Here is a 24,457-nt window from a genome sequence, read left to right as displayed (position 1 = left end):
ACTTCTGAACCCTCTATGAGGATTGGTGTGTGTTCCTTCGTTTTACCCTTCTTGAAGTCCACAATCAGCTCTTTCATTTTACTGATGTTGAGTGCCAGGTTGTTGCTGCAACACCACTCCACTAGTTGACATATCTCACTCCTGTACACGTACAAACACACTGGACGAACTCAGCGGGTTGGGCAGAATCCGTGAAAACGAGCAGTCAACGTTTCGGGCCGAGACCCTTCATCGGGACTGAAGAAGGAGGGGGCAGGGGCCCTATAAAGAAGGTGCCAGGTGAAAAACCAATCAGAGGAAAGATCAAGGGGTGGGGGAGGGGAAGAAGGGAGGGGATAGGCAGGAAAGGTGAAGAAGGAATGTAAGGGGAAAGTACTATGGGTAGTAGAAGAAGACAGAATCATGAGAGAGGTGAGTGGAGATGTGAAGCAGAGTTAAAGTAGATGGCAACCAGGAGATCCTGTCTGTTGTGGTGGACGGAGCAGAGGTACTCGACAAAGCAGTCCCCCAATCTGCGTCGGGTCTCGCCCGATGTAGAGGAGGCTGCACTGGGAGCACTGGATGCAATAGATGACCCCAACAGACTCGCGTGAAGTGTTGCCTCACCTGGAAGGACTGTTTGGGGCCCTGAATGGTGGTAAGAGAGGAGGTGTAGGGACAGGTGTAGATGTCAGTGGACCACAACAGGGACCCTGCCCCCTCCTTCTTCAGTCCCGATGAAGGGTCTTGGCCCGAAACGTTGACTGCTCGTTTTCACTGATTCTGCCTTTGTCCTCACCTACCACTCCCCAGCCTCCAGATCCAGCATACTATCCTCTGCAACTCCTGCCACCTTCAACAGGACCCCACCACTAAGCACATCTTTCCCTCTCTACCCCTCTCCGCCTTTCGCAGGGATCATTCCCTCCGCGACAGCCTGGTCCACATGTTCCTCCCCACAGAACTCCTACCTGGTACTTATCCCTGCAAGTGTGTAAGTGCTACACCTGTCCCTACACCTCCCCTCTGTGTGAACCTCTGGGGTAATGCCTTCTACAAAAGCTATTTGGAGTCAGGTGTTCCAATCAATAAAATGAGATGTAAAGCTCTCTAGCTTATATCCCTGCTGCCTTTCTTAAATAAAGGAACATTAACTATCCTCCAATAATCTACTACCTCACTTGTGACCAACAAAGATGTAAAAATCTGTCTCAATCCCAGTAATTTCCTACTTTGCTTCCCACAGAGTATTGGAGTACATCTCATTTGGCCCTCAGGATTTATCCACCCTTTTGCTTTCAAAGATATCTGATATTTCCACATTCTTAAGACTGATATGCTCAAGAATATCAATGTACCCCTCTGTAAACTCAGTATCTTTCATGTCTACCATTCATGAACACAGATGAGAGAAGTCTTCATTTAGAACTGTTTTTTATTGGGGGCCTATAAAACAGTCCTAATAGAATGATTGCTCCCTTCTTGTTTCTGACTTCCACCCACAGTGTCTCAGTACACACTCTCTCTCATGATGTCCTCTCTTTCTATAGCTGTGAAACTATGCTTCACTCCCCCAAATCTTTTACCCCCTCCCAGTCCCTTTTGAAACATCTAAATCCCAAATATCCCTAACAGCCATTCCTGCTCTACACATTCCTTCCCTACATAGCCCTTCTATACTTGCAGGTGTAGTCATCAGAGATACTGGAGGTCACCCTGACTTCCCACATCAAGCAAGAGAAGCACACCATTGCCCTGGGTTCCATTCCCACTGATCTACCTGTTCAATAATAACAAAAAAAAAGGAAACTTACCAGGCATTGAGCAAGGTTCCCCATGCTCATTTAAGAAAGTCAAGAGGCATAAGATCCAGGCAAACTTGGCTGCATGGATTTTGAATCAGCTTGCCCACAGAAGGCACAGGCTGGTAATAGATAGAGCATATTCTGCCTGAATATGCATATTCAGCTACAAGTGATATTTATTCCGTGAGGACCTAGTCTTGGACCCCTGCCATTTGTGATTTTTATAAATGACTTTGATGAGAAAGTTGGGGGGGGGGTGGTTAGTAAATTTACAAATGACATGAAGATTGATGGTGTTGTGGATTATGTAGAAGATTGCTGAAGGTTACAATGGGACATTGACAGGATACAGAGCAGAGCTGAGAAGAGGCAGATGGAGTTCAATCCACAGAACTGTAAAGTGATACACTTTGGAAGGTGAAACTTGGTGGCAGAGTACAAAGTTAATGGCAAGCTTCTTAGCAGTGTGGATGAACAAATGGATCTTGGGGTCCTAGTCAATATATTCCTCAAAGGTACAACACAAGTTAAAAGAGTGGTTAAGGTGTATTGGCCTTCATTATGCAAGTTCAAGAGCTGCAAGGTAATGTTGCAGCTCTCTAAAACTCTGATTAGATCACACTTGGTACGGCGTTCAATTCTGGTCACCTCAATATAGGAAAGATGTGGAAGATTTAGACAGCGCAGAGAAGAATTACCATGATGCTGTGTCGATGTGTTCTGTGAGGAAAAGTTGAGCAAGCTTTGACTTTTCTCTTTGTTGCAAAGGATGAGAGGGGACTTGATGGAAGTCAATCATGTAAGATTATGAGGCACAAATAGAGAGTAGAGCCAGCATCCTTTTCCCCAGGGTGGCAACTACAATATATGAGAGGACATACTTTTAAGGAAACTGGAGGAAAATATAGAGAGAATGTCAAAGGTAGATTGTTTCATTACACGGAGAGTGATAAGTGCATGCAATGCATTGCTGGGGTGGTGGTAAAGACATTTAAGAGACTTTTAGACAGGCATACTGATGAAAAATATTGGAAGGTTAAGTTGAACAAAAGGGCTGGTTGATCTTGGAGCAGGTTAAAAATTGGAACAACATCATGGGCTGAATGGCCTGTACTGTTCTAATGTTATATGTTATATGTTCTAGAACCTTGCCCACATCCCTGGGTCTACATATAAACTACCCTTTTGGTTTCTACTCTTTTCTCTTGCTACCTTGCTGTAACTAGAACTTCATTCAAAAAGCAATTCACTGAGGGAACAATGGGACATCACATTACAGTAGACTTCTCCCCTGTAAACTAGGATTAATGCAAAATTCTCCCCTAATACACAGAGAAATAGATTTTCATAAATGGAAATAATTGTCCTGCTTCTCTCGATAACATGAAACACCTATATAACCTATTACAGTAACAGCAATGAAGTGAATTGCCAAGACAGTATTACACTTTTTGATCAAGTATTTAATCTGTAAAGTTTCCATTATTTCCTTGCTTAAAGTGTGCAAGACCTTGTTAAATCCTATTTGTATGTCTTTTTTACCCCCACTTTCTCCCTTCCCAACCCCTTCCTCCCTTTCCACCATCTTACATCATCAGAAACATCTCTATGCTCTTGTGTAATATCAAGTTGATCAACCAGCATTCCACTCACTCTAAATATAGTCCATTAAAATACACCTACACCTAACTTGAGCATCTGCTAAATTGGTTGTGATCCTCATGAATGTTGCCAAGTGTTCTTACAAGGTTCATACAACTTAATTTCAGGTGCAAGTTTCTATTTATTTCACTATTCAAATTAGCCAAAGACACTGAATGCTGATTTTTTGAGTTTTCCACAATCAAGTTTTAATCAGTGAGTTAATTTGTCATTTATTTCATGAGCTTCAAAAGTACTTAAGATATAGATTACAGAATAAAACCCCTTCAAATATGACAGTATCAACGACCATGATATTTTTAGCTATTATTTTACAATACAGATGTCATTCTGATCTTTAAATTCCCTCACTTCACTATTTGAATATCAAGGTAGTACTTCATTACACTATTGAAATTCTGCTTAACAGGGATAGAATATCAGATTTACAGAGCTCCATTGCTGGAAACGCTGCTCTATGCGGGTGTCCTTTGGATCAATTCTTATGTTGACCGCTGGAATTGTAAAATTTCTTGTGGTCTCAACATATTCTATGCTTGACCCACTGGTTGACACTTTATAGAACTTTCCTAACATGGTGGGAGGTACAATATTTAGTGCTGCAGCCTCATAGATACAAAAACTTGATCCTGACCATTGGTGGTCTTTGTGAAGTTATGTTTTTCTGGATCCTCCAGTTCTCTCCCACATCCTTGAGACATTCTGAGTGGTAGGTGGATGGCAGGATAATTGGTTTTGGATTTGGTTTGGGTGAGGCTGAGAGGAGTAGGTGAAAGTTGATGGAAATGCAAAAGGAAAAAATGGGCTTGCTGTAGCTGAGCACAATATTCACTGCAGATGTGATAGGCAGAAGATCCCATTTCTGTTCTGTAGGACCCCATGACTCCAACATAAAGTTAGAAAGCACATGGCTATACTACATTGCTAGTGAGCGCTATGATGTACATTCCCACTAAAAGTTCATGGTAATAATGTAAACACCATTATAGAGGACACCTTACAGAAATTATAGAAATTCAGAGAATTACAAGAATTTTCAAAAGGTAGGTTAATAACTTATTCCAATGGCAAATTGCAATAAAGTAAATTCATCTGACAGAACTCAATGCAAATATTACCAAAAATAATAATCAACCATAAACAACCACATTTTCTGGAGATTTTCACAAAACAACTCAAATGTTTATCAAATACTTCAATACAGATACCAAAATATGTTACCTGTAATGCACTGAAGTTGCCCATCCTCTCTTCTTATAGTAAATGTCTCACCTGGGTTGACTTGAACCAAAATAACCTGTAATTATAAATATTAACTTATTTACATAGAATTTTCTGGCAAACAAAATGTTTTAACTTTAACTTTTAACAATGACTTTCATTTATTTCTAGGAATACACTCATTTAGCTCAAAAATGCAGGCAAGTCCCACAATTAGAGGAGTAGGAAGATAGTATTAGTCATGATTGAAGGGTACAGTACATATTAAAGAGATATTCTAAGATAGGATAAGATTCAGTGAATGGAAGGTATAGACCAGGAAAGAGAACTCAAAATAAAAATGGAAGATGTGAAAGGAAACATATTCATGGAGGAACTTCAAGATATTTAAGAGCACCTTCAAACTAAAGGGCTAGAAATTGTGAATTTGGGGTGGGAGGGCACTCAAGCCAAGCAAAATTATACAAAGACCCCTTGTTCTGGCTGAGTTGATTTAAGATATCATGTCTTGAGATTTACATGATTTCAAAGACAATTGTAAAAGATGAAAAATTGATTTAAGTGGATGGTGGAAAGGAAGGGTAGAGGGTAAGAGTTATTTAAGAAAGAATAGAAACACAAGGCCTCAAATTCTTTGCATTAATCTAAACTATTCAAATAATGGGAGGGATCATCTGATAACACCATAACTGCGACCCATGCATTACTTCACACTCTGTAGTACAAATAAAATCTTTCAAATTAAGTCAGATTGTGTAATTCTTTCTTTAACACTGCACTTTTTTTCCAATTGTTTTGGAAACAACAGCAGATAAGAATAACATCACCTGAAATATTACAAAAGGAAATCGCTTCATTTCCTGCTGTATGCATTTTGAGAAACCAAAAGATAGCCTATGAGCAACAGAAAGGTTTCTTGTATTGTTAAATGAGGTAAAATGACCTTACAACAAATACATTAACACTCTAGATGTGTTTCAGACATCTGGAATTAATGACTATCTTGATTAAAATTGTTCAATATTATCTTTGGGATTCAGATTGTGGTTTAACGAAGTAGTAAATCTCATCAAGGAATCCATTGGTGACATCACAACTTACTGTGCTAGGCATTCAAGCATTATGTACAAGGGATGATTGATAAGTTTGTGGCCCAAGGTAAAAGGAGTCAATTTTAGAAAAACCAACACATTTATTTTTCAACATAATCCTCTCCTACATTTACACATTTAGTCCAACGGCCATGGAGCATATGGATCTTGTCCTCCAGAAAGTGTCCACAGCATGGGTGATTGATAAATTTGTGGCCCAAAGTAGAAACAGATGAGTTATTTTCAAACTTTCTGCATAATCACTCAAAGAGTTGACTTGCATGTGCGTGTAACGAGAACTGTATAACTCATCTCCTTCTACCTTAGGCCACGAACTTATCAAGCACCCATCTGTGAACACCTTCTGGAGGTCCAAGATCCGTATGCTCCATGACCGCTGGACTAAGTGTGTATATGTAGAATGGGACTATGTTGAAAAATAAATGCGCTAGGTTTTCTAAAATTGACTCCTTCTACCTTAGGCCACGAACTTATCAATCACCCCTTGTATATTACACAGCAGAATCTCAAAGGACTTTAAAGATTGTACTCTTGATTACACTACATACAGATAATAATTTACAAGATAAATAATAACATATTATTTGCATAGCGACAAACATAGACGATGGTGCTGTATGGGCCCCTGTGTCTAGACTAGTCTTTTAATCCTATGAATCCTATATAGCTGCTCTTGACCCATTCTGCTGTGAGTGTATTCCTTTCCAACATGCATCCAATATCTTTTGAATATGATCTGCATCTGTTCAGGTTTCCAGTAAAATATTCCAAATCATAACCTGATCTATATAAATTATCTTCATGTTTCAATAACTAATCTATACCTTCTGATCTATATCCTACATTACTGGATCAGTGGCTTTATAATTTAGTGTAAAGAGGGTTTCTTCTTTTTGTTAACTAGCAGGAATGGTAATTTACTGATAACGAGAATGGTATTCCTTTGTAAACCAAATGGGGATTAATGTTCTTTCTTCTGAGTCTGTAAGCTTTTGTTGACGGGCTTTTGGGCAGATCGGCGCGAGGGGGTCGAGAGAGAGGACGCAATGCTCTAAGCTGGACGAGGATCGGACCCCAAAGGGGGGTCCGAGGCCGGGAGATTCTCCGAGGGGGGGGGGGGGGGGATGAAGCTAGATGTGCTTGGTTGACCACTCGGAGGGTCCTGAGCTGTTTGGAGAGTCGAGGAGTTCGGAGGGTCCTGAGCTGCGAGTCGAGGAGTTCGGAGGGGAGCGAATGGTGGCCAGAAGACTTCAGTAATTGAGCTCCAACGGCTGTGCACGAAGTGGTTTGGACTTTGATAAGTTTGGCGCCTTTTCTTTAATTTTCTCTTCATATATACTGTATCGTTATTAATCACTTAGTTATAGTAACCTTTATAAATTGTACTCATTTAATCGCATATGGTGTACTGTCTGTTTTTGGGCGAGGCGGGGACATCACACAGCATCCACACCAGCTGATTACCCAGTTTGGCGGGGCCGAAGGCTGCTCCCCCTAGACGAGAACGAGCTGAGCGAGCCTGAGGCGACCCAGGGGGTTACATTAGCAAAACCACTGCTAATCATTCAAGATTTCTCCTTTGCTCTCAACAAAACAAACTATTCCACAAAATTTACTCTCCTCACTGCTACCACGTGATAACATCTATTATGAAGCTTTTCCAAACAGCTGTGACTAGAATTGAACACACTCCAGCCAAAGATTTACTCGTGTTTCATAAAAGTTTAATTTCTTTGCATTTGTATTCTATATATGTAAGATGTTTATAGCAAGAAAGGTCAGAGAAATTGTCTCTTAGAAAAGCATTGACTTCTTACAGATCTTTAAAATCATGAAGGGATTTTGGAAAGAGCAGTTTCAGATAATATGTTTTCATTTATGAAGAACATAGCTATAAGCATTTGCTATAGGGTTGTCACCAATATATCAATAACAAATTCATTAAAAAATAACTTTGCCCATAAATTGGTAAGAAAATCAAATTTGCCACCTTTGGAGTGATTAAAATGCATTTAAATGGAGATCGTAAAAGCAAGTGAGAAAGAAGGCATACAGGGTTAGAATTAGATGTAATTCTAACTCCTCTGCTTTCGTGGATGGTTGTGAAGAAAAAGAATTTCAAGATGTATATTGTATACATTTCTCTGATATTGTTTGTACCTTTGAAGCCTTTGAAATGGCAGGGGAATTGTGTATTGCAACTAAGTATTGCTATAAAAGGCACTTCATCTGAATGCATGCTGGTTTTATAACAGGTAGATGAACTAATACTGCAAATACAGATAATTCTGAATCAGTTTCAGCGGTGGTAGGAAGTAACAATAGATTAAAAAACAGTATTGAAGCTGGAAGAAATTACTAAATGCGGATGTCAGTGGGGTGGAAAGTTAGAGCGCAGAGAACCTATATTTATTCTGATTGAGAGAAAGGTGAGGGAGCATTGAGGTGTGGGAAATAGAGGAGATGCATTTATGAAGCCCTGTGAAACATGTAAGGGAAAACACCTCAAAGACACCAGGTATGGAAAGTCTTATCTTTAAAAGAGTCACGATGCAGACAGAAACTGGATGAATACAGTCCTTATTAAAAAAAACATGAAGAGCTCTAGTGTAATGAGATGTTATCGGTAATTTCAGAGTATGGGATCTTCTAGCAGGAAAGTGATCAAAATATAATGGGCTATTCTACTTTTTGAGAATGACACATAAAGGCAGAAAACAGAAGTTAATAATTAAAAAGCTGAATGAGTTGCTGTGAGAAACCAGCTGGTTCAAGTAAATTAAGAAATATGATAATAAGTTAGCCAGTAGATTAAAAAAAAGTAAACAAAAGAAAACACTTAATTCTCAATAAATGCAGAGTCAGTTGAAAAACAACATGATCTATCCAGCCTACAGGAGATTATGGATGGAAATTGATTAGGAATGACTTTAAGTTACACCAAGAACTATAATAAATCAGAGGATTTAAAGTACTTTAGGAACTAGTCAAGGATGGCCAAAACATTCATACAGAAAAATATCAAGTAATATATTATCATTTTTGGGAATACATTTTGCAATAAAAAAGCACCAAAGTAATCATTAATCCCTTAGAGGGAGTTGCAGGAGAAATTATAATGGGGAGTAAGGCTACATCCACACTAGACCGGATAAATCCATAACTGAAGCTTTTTCTCTTCATTTTGACCCTCCGTCCACACTGAATGGTGTTTTCCTCCCCCGAAAACGGAGCTTTTCTAAAACGCCTTCCAGCGTGTGTAAACTTGAAAATGCCGATTGGGCAGATTAGTGTGGACGGGGTAACCGGAGATTTCTAAAAACGCTGTCATGATGTGCCAGAACAGATGGTGGCGGCAGCACGGCATTTCATTGTTTTCTTTAACGCAACCCCCCCACACAACTTAACAATTTCAGAACAAACGGCAATAAGACTGAAGACAGAAGAGTTAGAAATGTACTCACCAAATACTTTGACCCATACCTTACTGATTAAATAAGTATACTCACTTTGCCTGTTTTCTGTCTTTGCTCGTATGAAGGTGGTTTACCTACTTATGCAAGTACTTCTCTGACAATAGATGTGTAACAGCTTAATGTAACTTTGTATGGAAATACAAGATAACACTGATGCAGACATGTTTTACACATTTAACAAGGTGCTTTATTAATGCAACAGAGTTAGTCTCTCGAAGTTCATCGTCAGCTGGGACATATTGTCCGTGAACTCCTTGTCGGTTGTCTCCATACACTCCAGTATTTGCTTTTTTTAGTTTTAAGTCCTCCTGCGCGAGAGCAAACAGCTGTCCATCATTTGCAATTTCCTTTTAACTGCACAAACACGCACTTTCACAGCAAGATTCGACACCAAACATGTCGCTTGTTTTCCATAAATGTGCCCTGCGCACGCCCAGTAGGAGGAGATTCGCCCAAATACCAGTTTTAATGTAGACGGAGATATTTTCAAAAATGCTTGGCGTGGACGCCTATTGTTTTTACTCAAAACCAGCGTTTTCAAAATTATCCAGTCTAGTGTGGATGTTGCCTAAGAAAAAGGCTTTAAGCAAGTATTTCATCACTGTCTTCACTGTTGAAGACACAATACATGCAACAAAAAAGTGGAGAGCCATAATTTAATTATGATAATAAGATTAAAATAATTAACATAAGTACAGAGAAAACAGGAGAAATTAAGGGAAGTTTATGCAGTACAGAATAGTTTCAGTGGACTGCAAATAGTACGGTGACATGCAAAAGTTTGGGCACCCCTGGTTAAAATTTCTGTTACTGTGAATAGCTAAGTGAGTAAAAGATGACCTGATTTCCAAAAGGCATAAAGTTAAATGACACATTTTTAAAATATTTTAAGCAAGATTACATTTTTATTTCCATCTTTTACAGTTTCAAAGTAACAAAAAAGGAAAAGGGCCCAAAGCAAAGGTTTGGGCACCTTGCATGGTAACACTCCCTTTGTCAAGAATCACAGCTTGTAAATGCTTTTTGTAGCCAGCGTCTTTCAATTCTTGTTTGGAGGATTTTTGCCCATCCTTCCTTGCAAAAGGCTTCTAGTTCTGTGAGATTCCTGGGCCATCTTGCATGCACTGCTCTTTTGAGGTCTATTCACAGATTTTCGATGATGTTTAGGTTGGGGGACTGAGGGCCATGGCAAAACCTTTATGCTTGTACCTCTTGAGGTAGTCCATTGTGGATTTTGAGGTGTGTTTATGATCATTACCCTGTTGCAGAAGCCAGGCTCTTTTCATCTTCAGTTTTTTTTTACAGACGATGCGATGTTTGCTTCTAGAATCTGCTGGTATTTAATTGAATTCATTCTTCCCTCCATCAGTGAAATGGCTGCAACACAAGCCCAAAGCATGATCGATCCACCCCCGTGCTTAACAGTTGGAGAACTGTTCTTTTCATGAAATTCTACACCCTTTTCTCTCCAAACATACCTTTATTCATTGCACCCAAAAAGTTCTATTTTAACTTCATCAGTCCACAGGACTTGTTTCCAAACTGCATCAGGCTTGTTTAGATGTCCCTTTGCAAACTTCTGAGGCTGAATTTTGTGGTGAGGATGCAGGAAAGGTTTTCTTCTGATGACTCTTCCATGAAGGTCATATTTGTGCAGGTGTCACTGCACAGTAGAACAGTGCACTATCACTCCAGAGTCTGCTAAATCTTCCTGAAAGTCTTTTGCAGTCAAACAGGGGTTTTGATTTGCCTTTCTAGCAATCCTATGAGCAGTTCTCTTGGAAAGTTTACTTGGTCTTCCAGACCTCAACTTGACCTCCATCGTTCTTGTTAACTGCCATTCCTTAATTACATTACGAATTGAGGAAACGGCTACCTGAAAACGCCGTTATGCTACCTTCTTATAGCTGCCTTCTGCTTTGAGCGCATCATTTATTTTAATTTTCAGAGTGCTAGGCAGCTGCTTAGAGGAGCCCATGGCTGTTGATAGTTGGGACAAGGTTTGAGAAGTAAGGGTATAAAGCTTTGAAATTTGCATCACCTGGCCTATCCTAACGATGGCTATGAACAAGCCATAGCCCTAGCAAGCTAATTAAGGTCTGAGACCTCGGTAAAAGTTATCTGAGAACTCAAATCTCTTGAGGTGCCCAAACTTTTGCATGGTGCTCCTTTCCTTTTTTTCCCCACTCTAAAATTGTACAAAACAAAAATAATACACTAATCTTGCTTAAAATGTTGAAAAAAATGTTTCATCTTTAATTTTATGACTTTTGGAGATCAGTTCATCTTCTACTCACTTAACTATTCACAGTAACAGAAATTTTGACCAGGGGTGTCCAAATTTTTGCATGCCACTGTAATGTGATGAACAAGGGAATTTAGTGAGGGAAACTGGTCTTTTAAATGCAGCTCCATAATCCTGTGTCTGGAAGCCTAGTAAGCTGATTTCTGGTGTTGGGGAGCTTGCTGTGTTTATTCTTCTGTTTTTTTAAAATTAGGAATAAAGCTTATTTTTGAAAATATAGTATTTTTCTAGCATGTTAAATCTGCTACCAGGTATTTTAAATATTACTCTTACTATATAAGAATTTTAATAAATTATGATATATTCATTAGCCATAAAAGTCAGTATACACTTGCAGTGGATACATTATATGACATCTGACTACTACAGATGAAGTTTTATAAGGGAGCTTCTAATGAGATAACAAGAAAAGTATTGAGATGTTGTCTAAGTTTAAGGAACAATACAATTCTGCACACAAAAATTGAAATGGAGATTATCTTTTGATCAAAAATTGGATGTGTGATGGCGACAGAAGATTGGAATAAAAGGAAAACTTACTGATCACTGGGACGTAACAACTAATATTCACAAGCAATCAGCACATTCACTCCCCCCCCCCCCCACACACATAACAGAGGAGTACAAACGCATTTCCAAAACTGAAAGCATCACCATAGAAGACAACAGTAAGCTGTGTGTATAGAAACTGGATAGACAAATAAGTGGGCAATATTATGGTAAATGGTGCTCAATGTAGGAAAGTACAACATTCACGTTTGATCCAAAAACAGTAAATCAAATTATTATAATGAGCAAGGCTCAAAACCTAGAGTAAACATTGGTGTCTTTGCACACTAATAAAAGTAAACTTCTTAATTCTTCTGCTTTTAATTCCACCATTTTGCATTGTATTCCATTCTTTAATGTTTTAAATAGCTCAACAGATCATTCCTTTATTGTGTACATTCAACAGACATGCATGCAAGACTCTTAATGGAGAGATTCTTTATTCACATATAAACAAGTAGAGTAGACCACAGAAGAATAGTAACAAAAGTAGAAAAAGCAAATTTTGGAGGGGCAAGTGAAGAAAATATGATTTTTTTCTATTTTTTGTAATTTTTTTTATTGAAGTTCATCATCAAACATACATTTCCATAAGATGTATTTCAGACATTGTACATATATATCATATAATCATATATATCACAAATCTCCACAAAGTATTTATCACAAAGTATACACTTATAGAAAAGAGTGGAAAGAAAAAACAAGCAAAAGGAAAGAACTATGTACAAGTAGGGAGTGATTTTTTTTTACAACAGATTCATTGATTTGTGAGAATAAAATTGGGCCTATGAGGCATTATGTAGTTACACCATTTTTCCCAGTATGAATCAAATTGTTCCAGCTTATGATTAACAGATGCTGTTATCTTCTCCATTTTGTAAATGTCCATTGTAATTTCCATCTATGTATTTAAAGTTGGGCTCTCCTGTGACAACCATTTCCTAGAAAGAGTCTTTTTACCAGCCACCAACAGTATATTCATTAAATATTTATCTCTTTTCAAACATTCTTGAGGTATATATCTAAAATATATGGTCTTATTCTCTAAGGGTATTTCACATTTAAAGATGTCTTGTGGGGCATTGTGTATCCCCCTCCAAATATGATAATGATTCGCATTTTGATTTCCAACAATTTCTCCAGCGAACAGGGAGGTTACTATCATAATGGGATTTCTGAGAGGGTGTAATAAAATATCTTATCAAGTTTTTCCATCCAAACTCCCTCCATTTCTGTGAACTGGTACACTTCCATTGATACCTCCATATTGTTGTCCATTCTTCCTCAGATATAATTATCCCTCCCTCCTTCTCCCATTTTGTTTTAATCTATGAAGTCGAATGTGCTTTAAGATTTGACAGCCCCTTATACATGCTTGAAATGATTCTACAACCATTATCTGAATTATATGCTTTTCTAAATAGCTCTATCAAGCATGTACTTGCCTTGGTTACATTTTTAAGTGTCTTGTTAACATATTGACGCATCTGTAAATACCAATAAAAATCTTGTTTTTCTCATAAGTGTTTCTCTTTAAGCATTCCAAAACTGAACAATGTTCCTTCTTTCATTATGTTGCAAAGAACTTTTATTCCTTTAGCTGTCCAGTCCATAAATCTAGCATCGAATTTATTTGGTGTAAAATCCGGGTCATATGCATGAAAACCGTAAATGTGGCTCTGGAAAGAAGACAGATTCAAGTAATTCGAAAAGAGCTTCAGAAGTTAACATGGAACTGGAGGGCATTAACTCATTCAAGAGTCCTGGAAGGAAAAACTATACAGGAATATTCATTTGTAGGTTGATAGTGACAAACTAAGTTCAGGCAGTTATATTAAGATAAAGAAAGGCAGTTAAATATTGTGGATAGGACCAAAGTTGAGGGATTATGATATAAACGATACAAACCATGGAAGGAACAAGTATATTGTCACAGTATGGCAGCAATGAGGTTGAATGTGGAACAAGACCAAAACAAAGTTCATGGAAAGACCCCATATATCAATTAACGTGAATGCTGCAAATGGCTCAGACAACAATCATTTCCAAGAGAATGTCTAACCACTTAAGCCTGATATTCACTGGCCCTATCATCATCATCATCATTCTAGGATTTACTTACTAGAAACTCAACTACAAGCACATAAACAATGTGGCTTTGATAGCAGATCAGTTGCCAGAAATGCTGTTGTCAGTGACCCATCGCCTAACATCCAAAGCCTTATCACCATCTACAAAGCAAAGGTATGGAATGTCATGGAATATGCTCCACTTGTATCCAATTAACAGCATCCAAGAGGCTTAACAATATCCCGAACAAAGCAGTCTGTTTGAATGGCACTTCATCCACCATCATAATACTTTATTCCCTCCACCTTCATGTACAGTAGCTGAAGTCACACATGCTGAAATGGATTCCTCTTCCTTTTGATTCTGCTTATGAAACCTAAAGCATTCTGCAATCAACAATGTTTTTGATTCTAAATGTTCTTGCATTACTTTTATGCTATTAGCAAAGCTCATTTCGGCTGGTTTGGTTGGAGCAGTTAAAACTTTGAAGCAAACTGTTTTTAAACCCAACAGACTCAACAAAAGTGGTACTCATTTACCTGTGGCTATTTCATTTGCTTCAAATACTGTTCAATTAGCTCAGTATACATAAGACAGTTACATGTGGAGCAATCAAACATGTCTGTCTTTGTCATGTAGCCAGTCATTTCTGACTAATTTTTTTTTGATGATTATCATCCAGTACTCATTGTGAACCCCGAATTGTTCCATTTTCTGCCTTTTTTATTTAACTCAACTGCCTCTGCACATGCAGCGCTCGTTTTTTTTATTGGACTTTTCTTCACCATGCTTTTCTTTTAACCTGAACATCTCACTGAGCCTCAACAGGTCAGCAGCTGTCTCGGATTCATTTTAAAAACATCTGATCAGCAACATTGTTTTGTAACTTCAAAACATTAAAATAATTGCAAGAAAATGATGGAGCCTGGAATGAGAGTCTAATTCTGTGTTTTTTCTTTAAGCGAGATATGGTAGCATCATGATATATGCAATTCATATACTTTGTACTTATAACCATGATGAATTATTTAAACAAAAAAGAATGCTTAATCAAACAATATATTTTTACATCACTCATATATTAAATACACAACTTAACTTCACCGGAAGACCACAGTCTGTGCGGATTGGAAATAACATCTCCACTTCGCTGACAAGCAGCACTGATGCACCTCAAGGGTGTACTCAGCTCACTACTCTCTCTACACCCATGACTGTGTGGCTAGGCACAGCTCAAACATCATCTATAAGTCTGCTGACAACACAACTATTCTTGGCAGAATTTCAGATGGGACAAGAAAGCGTATAAGAGCAAGATATATCAGCTAGTTGAGTGGTGTGACATCAACAACCTTGCATTCAACATCAGTAAGACCAAAGAACTGACTGTGGACTTCAAAAAGGTTAAGATGAGGGAACACACATCAGTCCTCGTAGAGGGATTAGAAATGGAAAGAGTGAGAAATTTCAAGTTCCTGGGTGCCAACATCTCTGACGATCTATCCTGGGCCCAACATAACAATACAAAGAAGACACAACAGTGACTATAATGACTCTTGCGTGTTAAAGTTAAAACAGATCTCTACAAAGTGATCTAAATTAATTACAAATATAAAACACAAAATAATTGACAGCATAAGTATTCAATCTCTTTAATATGATACACCATCACTGGTGCAGCCAATTGCTTTTAGAAGTCACATAATTAATTAAATGGAGATCTGCTGTTGGAGACCTGTGCACAATGTGTTTCAATTGATTGCAGTAAAAATACACCTGGATCTGGAAGGTCCAACTGCTGGTGAGTCAGTATCCTGAAAAAAACTACACCAAGACGACAAAAGAACACTCCCATGCAACTCTGCGAAAAGGTTATAGACAAGCACAAGTCAGGAGATAGATACAAGAAAATTTACAAGTCACTGAATATCCCTTAGAGCAGGCAGTTCCCAAAAACTGAGTGACCATGCAAGAAAAGAACTTGAGGAAGGCCACCAGGAGACTTATGACAGCTCAGGGGAGTTACAAGCTTCAGTGGCTGAGATGGAAAAGACTACACAAACAACAACTGTTGCTCGAGTACTTCACCAATCACAGCTTTATGGGAAAGTGCTGAAGAGAGCCACTACTGAAAAAAAACTCACATGGAATTTGCCAGAAGGCATGTCGAAGATTATGAAGTCAGCTAGAAGGTGGTTCTATGGTCTGATTAAAGCAGTCTGACTGAGCTCAAGCAGTTTCGTAAAGAAGAATGGGCAAAGTTGCAGTCTCTAGATGTGTAAAGCTCATAGAACCCTATTCACCCTATTCTCACAGACTCAAGGCTGTAATTGCTGCCAAAGTGCATCTACTAAATACTGACTTAAAGGTGGTGAGTAATTATGCAATCAGTTCCTTTTTGTTTACTAATTGTAATAAATTTAAACCAATTTGTAGAAATATTTCACATTTCACCTTAAACCCATGACCTCTAGTTCTAGTCTCACCCAACATCAGGAGAAACTGCTTACATGTATTTACCCTATTATATCCCTCATAATTTTGTATACCTTTATAAAGATCTTCCCTTATTCTCCTATGCTTCACGAAACAAATAATGGCTTATTATAATAAATATTACTTTAAATACTGGCTTAGAGAGCTGGACTATCCATACTCACATCCTTCTATAGATGTATAGTACAGAGTACCCTAGTATGTTGCTTCATGGTACAGAAACTGTACTGTAGCAAACAGGAAGGCTCTACAACAGGTAGTCTAAACTGCTCAATGCATCTCCAGTGCCAGCCTACCTTGCCATCAAGGCCATTCAGAAAGGTGGTGGAAAAGAGCCAGTAACATTACTAAGGGTCCCATCCACCCTGCTCATGGACTGTTTGTCGCACTCCCATCAGAGAGGAGGCTACATAGCATCCATGCCAGGACCATCAGACTTAAAAACAGTTACTTTCTCCAAGCAATAAGGCTGATCAACACCTCTTCCCACTAACCCACGCAATCCACACCCCTCACTTTAATCATTTTCTGTCAGAGTCACCTCATGCACAGACACGCCTGTGTTTCTGTGCTGCATATGATCTGGAGTTACAATTACAGTGGATCCTAGTTAATTGGGACACATCAGGACCAGCACACTTTGTTCCAATTAAGCTGTTGTCCCAATTAGCTGAGGTTTCATGGAAATAGTTAAAGATATAAAAAAGACAAACCATCAATGAACTGAGTAACAATTTATGTACTTAAATGAAATACAGAACAAACTAGAATACTACCAATACCTCTATAATACGATAAAACTGATAGTTATCATAGAAACTCATCTGTCGTGTTCTTTTGATTGATTGTAAATGAGCAAAATCAGCACAGAAACCTAATGCAGGTAATGGACTGCCTTCATGTAATGCTTTAGATGACTGTATCCTCCAAATCTTCACTTTCATTGTAGCATTCAAGGTGGTTGTTGATACCTTCATTAATTCTTAGCTTAGTGAAGTAGTGAAATTGTTTTTTAACTCACTGCTGTTTCAGGCATCTCTAAGCCTGAATGTTTAAAACTACAGTGAACAATCTTCTTACTGCGTATTTCTCACCAACTATCAGTGACAAAAATCAATGCTTTTATAACACAAACACAAGCAACTGACAACATTTAAAAACCGATCACTCTAAACATGGTATTGCATCTAACAGCCATGCAAGTGCAGGCAACTGATACTAGTTAGCATCTGTTTAGCAACAGTCTCCTGCCCTAATTATGCAGTAAATTGAACCAAATAAATGAAACAAATCCTGGCTATTTTCTTGATTTAGGTTTTGTTCTTTAAGAGTTGTCCCAAATAAATGGCTGTCCTGATTAACTGGAATCCACTGTATTTAGTTTTCCTTTAAACTTGTGTACTGGATTGTGTACAATCTTGAATCTAAACAATATTGGATTATTTACTTTGTTTTATTTTATTGTAGAATTACTTAACAAATTATCTAATCACATCTTAAAATACTGTATTTCCAAATGATTAGAAACAACACCACTTACTTGCTTCTCAAACTTCAACTGTTTTTATAAATTGTCTTATCACTCCACTTTGTTTAAAATTCCCATACCACCTAATCCAGTTATCTGTTTGCTGCCTCTTTTCCTTGTTCCATCAATCCCTCTTTTCCCGTGTTTGTCGAATACATATGGACTATTCTATTTAACGTTCTTCTACCTTATTTCTCTCAATACAATTTGCACACGTTGTTCATATTTTCTCCTGTGAAAGTAAACTTTAATCTCCAACTTTGTGTCGCTTTTCTTTTCTTGTGTACAATGGACCTGAATATCACACAAACAATTCAGCAGAACTTCAGAAGAAATAATTCTCATTGTATTTTTTAGAAACAGTTACCTTAAATTCTTACATAATCATGTAATGTCAAAAATGTATCTACATTTACTCCTGATGAAGGGTTTCGGCCCAAAACGTCGTCACTACCTCCTCCCATAGAGGCTGTCTGGCCTGCTGAGTTCCGCCAGCATTTTGTGTTTTCATCTACATTTACTCTTCTTGATTGAAAACATTAGAATGAAAATTGATGCTTCCTAAATAATTAATTCTTTTGGTGTCCACAAAGACAGAAACAAGGGAGGGAGGAAACCTTTGAAATTTCAATTCCAAATTATCACGGTGGGAAAGAAGAACAATAAATAGAAGTCAAGTATGCAAATACTGGAAATGTTTTAAAATTACATTAACCAGGAAGATGTTTGCTTCAGATCATTCAGAAATATTAAACATAGATTTTAATGCACAGTCTTTTAAAAGCAAAAACGTTGAAAATGTAGATCAGATCCATTCAACATCATTCTATGAGTCACCATGCCTGCAGCAAAGACTGGGCATCAGGATAAAGTACAGCACTTCATTAGAAACTTGAAAAGGATTCAATTTTCCTTTTAGTAATGTGCAGTTGGTTACCCTAATTCCCTGTACATGTTCTGCCCCTTCATAGATTTAGATATCATGAGAGATACGTGCCAGACTTCTGTATGACAGCTTTTCCTAATGATTTATTAATTAAATGCACTTTCCCCAGATGCTGTTAATACATGGGTGCAATCATGGCTCTTTTGTTAATTTACTTCTTTTTCCCACTTTAAGCATACATTACATTATTCATCTCCTCTTCCAATGCAAGGTCTATATGTTTTACCTTCAAGTGAATATCAGAGCAAAATAATGATATTATGTTTCTGCCCTCTCCCTATCACATTGTCACCTTTTTCATAAGATGGCCAAATTATGATGAAGTGAATTTTCAGGAAGATGGCTTAATAGCTGAACTTTTACTCTATTGTTGTTTAAATGTATTTTGGATTTGCAGATCTAATACAAACAGTTTGGGTACCACCGCACTTAATGGACACCCTTTGAGAAACTATTAAGTGGTAACCAGTCCCAGGCTTTAGGATACTATTTGGCACAAACAACATCTGTACTTGTCATAAAAAGAATATTTAGTAAAATTTTCATCAATTTTAATTGATTTTAAGAGCCTACAGAACATTCACATCATAATGACTATGGGATCATAGCTGCCTCAAAATTCAAAATTCATAGCTGACTCAAAATTTTCCCGTGCACATATCTGAAATTATTTCTCTCCAAAATACAGTTAACATGCTTCCAGATCAAATAGTGCCACACTGCAAATTCAACCTGACACTTCTGGTCTCAAAGTATACGTGCTAATGTTGCAATTTTTGTGTCAAAATGCATACAATGACAGCACTGCTTGTATGACAGACGTTTTGAGTGCTGGCTGAAGAAATCAGATTGAAAATACATCTGTACTTGGGCACCTAGCCAACTGATACAGCAGCAGCAAAACAATTTAAACGTGGCCAACCAAGCGTTGGTCGCAGCTTACTCATCTTCAGGCCCATTATCTATCACATTATTTCTGCCAAAATCCCAACAACCTCTATGCAGTATCAAAATCTTTCCCGAGTTTGAAACTCTAGTCCTTTCCCCTCTTGAGCTTGCAAACCCTGTCCAACTCACCTTGGCCGACCTAAGCAATCCGTTAATCTCATGGACTCAATTCAATTTAGTCTTTACAACACTACCATCTGTGCAGGTGGGCGATCTAGCTTGTTCTCCTTTGGGTCTACCACCCTTCTGCTTATGACCATTATCCTCAATTCCTCAACCAAATTCACCAAATAATTTGGTCATTGATGCCTCTTCCATGTAATTTAACTATTCTATTCTTCCAAAATAATCTACTTCCTCCAAGCTCAATGCCTAATGACCCATTGTGCAATTCCCAGACCTCCTCTGACTTACTGGCCCTGTACACTATTTATTTGAACAGCAGCAATATATCAAACACTAATTTTCTGCACAGCATTTACAAAAAAAAATGCTTTCCATGTCCTACTTTAATATTTAGAAAAGACAGAAGTTGGTAGAAACATACAAATCCACAAGTTTTCAAAAAGTTTTTACTTTTATTTCTACTTTGATTAAATTTATCTGTCTATAAAATTGTAGTTCAAAAATGCTTTATACCAGGCTGAATTATGGTCAATATACAAAAGATAAATCGCTTTAAGTAATTTCCCATAAATTGTTTATCCAAAAATAGAGCACTTTTAAACACAACCAAAAAAATGTGAAAGAGTATATCATTAAAAATATAATTATGTCTGGTTTACTGAATATTAAATGAGAATAAAACAGTCACTTCTGAAGTACAGGCTTTTAAAAGGTTAGCTTACTTAAAAGAATGGTGATTGGCAGCACTAACTGAAATAGTGTTCAACTACTTAGAAATGATAGAATTTTGCAGAACGAAACATTACGGCATTTGGAACAAGTTCACAGGAAATGTCAATTAGAACATTTATATGTAGAACAATTAAAAATAAACATTTCCATATCTGTTCTTATCACTAAGTTCACCAGCAGCACTGTGGGCAAAATATTAACAGACACCAACATGTGATAAAATATTCACAGCAAAACACTGCTCTGTGACTTCAATTCAGAATTAAATTTCTACTGTGATGAGTTTTGATAAGCCTCACTTACTGTTGCCTGCATCTTTTTCATTCAACTGGCGTTAAACAGTCATTCAGGTTACTGGAAGATTCAATAAGCAGTTCACAGAATGCTTCAATCTGCTCCATACACTAAACAGCTGACATTAGGGCATCTTGCTTGTGTACCACAATTGGAAAATCCCAATCTGAAATCATTTAGTAAACTGCATCTAATTTCCTTCATCAGTACCACAGTTATATCTTTATATTATATGCCAAGTCGGGATGCTTACGGTGAAATCAATTATCACTGCGTTCATCAATATCTACCTTAAGCCTCGCTTCCGATCAAATCTGTTCACGTATAAACAGCTTCCTGCTGCATATGACTATATTACATCACCATAACAACCAAATCAACAAATGGTAGTAGCATCTGCTGTTAGATTGCACAATGTTCATTACACTATACAGAAGAGTAGCAGACAAGCATATTTGTAAGGTGATTAAACCAGAAAGTGCAATATCAGAAGTGAATTAGCTATGTCTGTAGTGTGCTGGATGTAACGTATAATTTGACTTTTAATATTCTTATTTCACAATTTTACTGTAGATTTAACAAACTCCTTAAGTCACCCAGATACTACTATTTAGGTGTGATTTTATCTTAATAAATAAATATCAGATGATCCCAATAATTTCTGCCCAAACCCACCTGGATCTTTCCTATTTATAATTCAACCTATTATTCTCCTTGCAAAGAAAATTCTCCTGATTCCAGTCTAAAAGACTTTTTCCCTTGCTCTAGATATTCCACAGAGAGGAAACAGGTTCAGCATTTAACCTATCAATACTTTTCAGTACTTCAAACTTCCAGAGGTACAGATACAGGCTTCACAACTGTTTTCACAAAACAAACTTTCATTCTAGGGATCACGCAAATCAGCAGTGTATGAATTACAAGGCAAATACATCCCTGCTAAGGTAATAAAATCTAAATTGCACATGGCATTCTGAATTTGGGCTCACCAAAACCTCTAGGTTTTTATTTCTTTTTCATTTTCCTTTAAATATAAGAGGCTGTTCTCTCACCATTTCCCTGTAAACTTTTCTTTCACACATATCTAGTAACACCTCACTGATTCTTGCTCCAACCATCTATACCAAGGCTAATTGGATACAGTAAATTAGCCAAACAACAAGCTAATTTTTTTGGAATGTGGGAAGAAACCCACTAGATCACAGGAAGAACTAGTAATTTAAAATGTTGAGCAGGACTGTGTGGATGATGTGTATTGTGTATTTAATGTTTCAGCAATATTTGAGTATTATTCTAAATATACAGTTTAGTTAAGCATTGTTTGTTGTTTGCATAGTGAATTGCGGATTATCTGTAAAAGTACATAAATGGCATAGGTCATCAATCACTACGTCATACGTACGCACCTTACTAAAAGTAAAAACAAATGTATATGACTAATCTCTGGGCTCCCATCTTTTCCTTTCATTGGGTTTAATGTTTTAAAGTTACAAAACATAACAGTGGCAACAAGCTACTTTTAAAAAGAATCCAAAATGATAACCTACCTATTGAGCACAGTGAAATGTTTTGAGTTTTTACAAAGTGTAGCAAGAAACGGTTGAGTTGCACTTGCAGCACTTTAAAAAATGTAGCATTTTTTTCTTCAGACCAGCACACCTTCTTCGTAAAAGGAAAGACGATTGAGTTTTTTTAAAAAAGTCAGAAAATGGAATAACTCATAGGTTCATAAACAGTGAGTAAAGGCTAATAATAATTATTTAAAAAGAGCCCAAATGGCTGGCTACATAAGAAAGATTGACACATTTGGTAACACAAAAGACAATTGGAATATGTATACTGAATGGATTGAGCATTATTTTAAACCCAATGAAATATAGCCAATGAGAAGCAAGTGCCAGTTTTGCTGAGTGCATTGGATTTAAAGGTATACAATTTTTTTTAAGAAGTTTAACTGCTCCAAGCAAATCTGCCAAAATTAGCTTTGTTGATATGAAAGTAATACAGGAACATCAGAATCAGATTTAATATCACTGGCATGTGCAGAGAAATTTGTCTTTGCAGCAGCAGTACAATACATAATAACAAAATAAAAAATTGTGCATTACTGTAAAATTTATTTATATATTTAAATTAAATAAGGACTGAAAAATAAAAAAAGTAGTGAGGTAGTTAGTGTACATCAGTTCAATGATTATTCAGAAGTAAGATAGCAGAGGGGAAGAAGCTGTGTCTGAATATGTATGTATATCCATATATTATACATATATATTTACTGTAATTCATTTATTTTGTATATTTATTTATCATGTATTCAATTATACTGATGCTGTGAAGTTAACAAATTTCACAACATATGCTGGTGATATTAAACCTGATTCTGAATAGTTGAGTGTGTGCCTTCAGGGTCCTGTACCCCCTTCCATTTAGATCCAAAACCATTGTTGATTACAGAACACTTTAGGTTTCAGAAACAGAATCTAAAGGAAAGGGAGTCCATTTCAGCATACGTGAGTGAACTAAAGAAGTTGCCTAAGCACTGTCAGTTCAGTAATGGGCTTAATGATGCACTGAGAGAATGGTTTTGTTTGTGGAGTCTTACAACAAAGCATTCAAAATGGCTCTAACTGAAGCACAAGTTAAATATAAAAAAGAAAATAAAATAACTGTATCAATGAAAACAGCAGACAGAGATATAACTGAGTTGCAGTCAAGAATGAAAGTGAGTGAGAACAAATTTGTGGTGTCTAAACACTAGTGTGCCTAGACAAATGTGTGTTACTATTGTAGCAGGGCCTGGCCAAACAAATCGTGTTACTGTTTTGACAGACCAATGCAGTTTTAAAGGTGAAACTTGCAGAAAATGCAACAAAGTAGAACAAATACAAACAGCATGTCAGGCAGACAAAAATAAATGAACTGCATAGGGAACAGAAAGATAAAGAGCCAAGCTGCAGTTTCAATAATTTACATACTGTTGATGAAACATCTGATTATGATAAGAATGGCACAGGACTGAGTAGCCTTGAGATTTACAATGTGAAAACTAACAGTAGACAAGCAATATGGCTTACACCAGAAGTGAATGGCAAGACAATTAAAATGGAACTGCACACTGGCTCAGCTGTTTCAGACATTTCACATAATGAGCTCAAGCATCATTTCAAAGATACTGAATTGAAGCCTGCTGATATCCAACTAAAAA

At 37.3% G+C, this 24,457-nt stretch overlaps 1 protein-coding gene across 3 annotated transcripts in view; it reads right to left on the bottom strand.

The window, feature by feature from the left end:
• Positions 1-24,457, bottom strand: part of fndc3a (fibronectin type III domain containing 3A) — a 241,776-nt gene that overhangs the window by 148,718 nt on the left and 68,601 nt on the right. For 2 of the 3 annotated variants that reach the window (XM_059967865.1, XM_059967866.1), the window contains exon 3: positions 4,668-4,743. In XM_059967865.1, the coding sequence (XP_059823848.1) occupies positions 4,668-4,743 (76 nt within the window). Of the gene's footprint in view, positions 1-4,667; positions 4,744-24,457 lie in introns of those variants that run through there. The other variant, XM_059967867.1, reaches the window with a different exon arrangement.

This window comes from Hypanus sabinus, chromosome 4 (assembly GCF_030144855.1).
Source record: "Hypanus sabinus isolate sHypSab1 chromosome 4, sHypSab1.hap1, whole genome shotgun sequence".
Taxonomy (NCBI): Eukaryota; Metazoa; Chordata; class Chondrichthyes; order Myliobatiformes; family Dasyatidae; genus Hypanus; species Hypanus sabinus.
The sequence above is the reverse complement of the archived record's forward strand: the minus strand, read 5'-3'. Positions and strand labels throughout refer to the sequence as shown.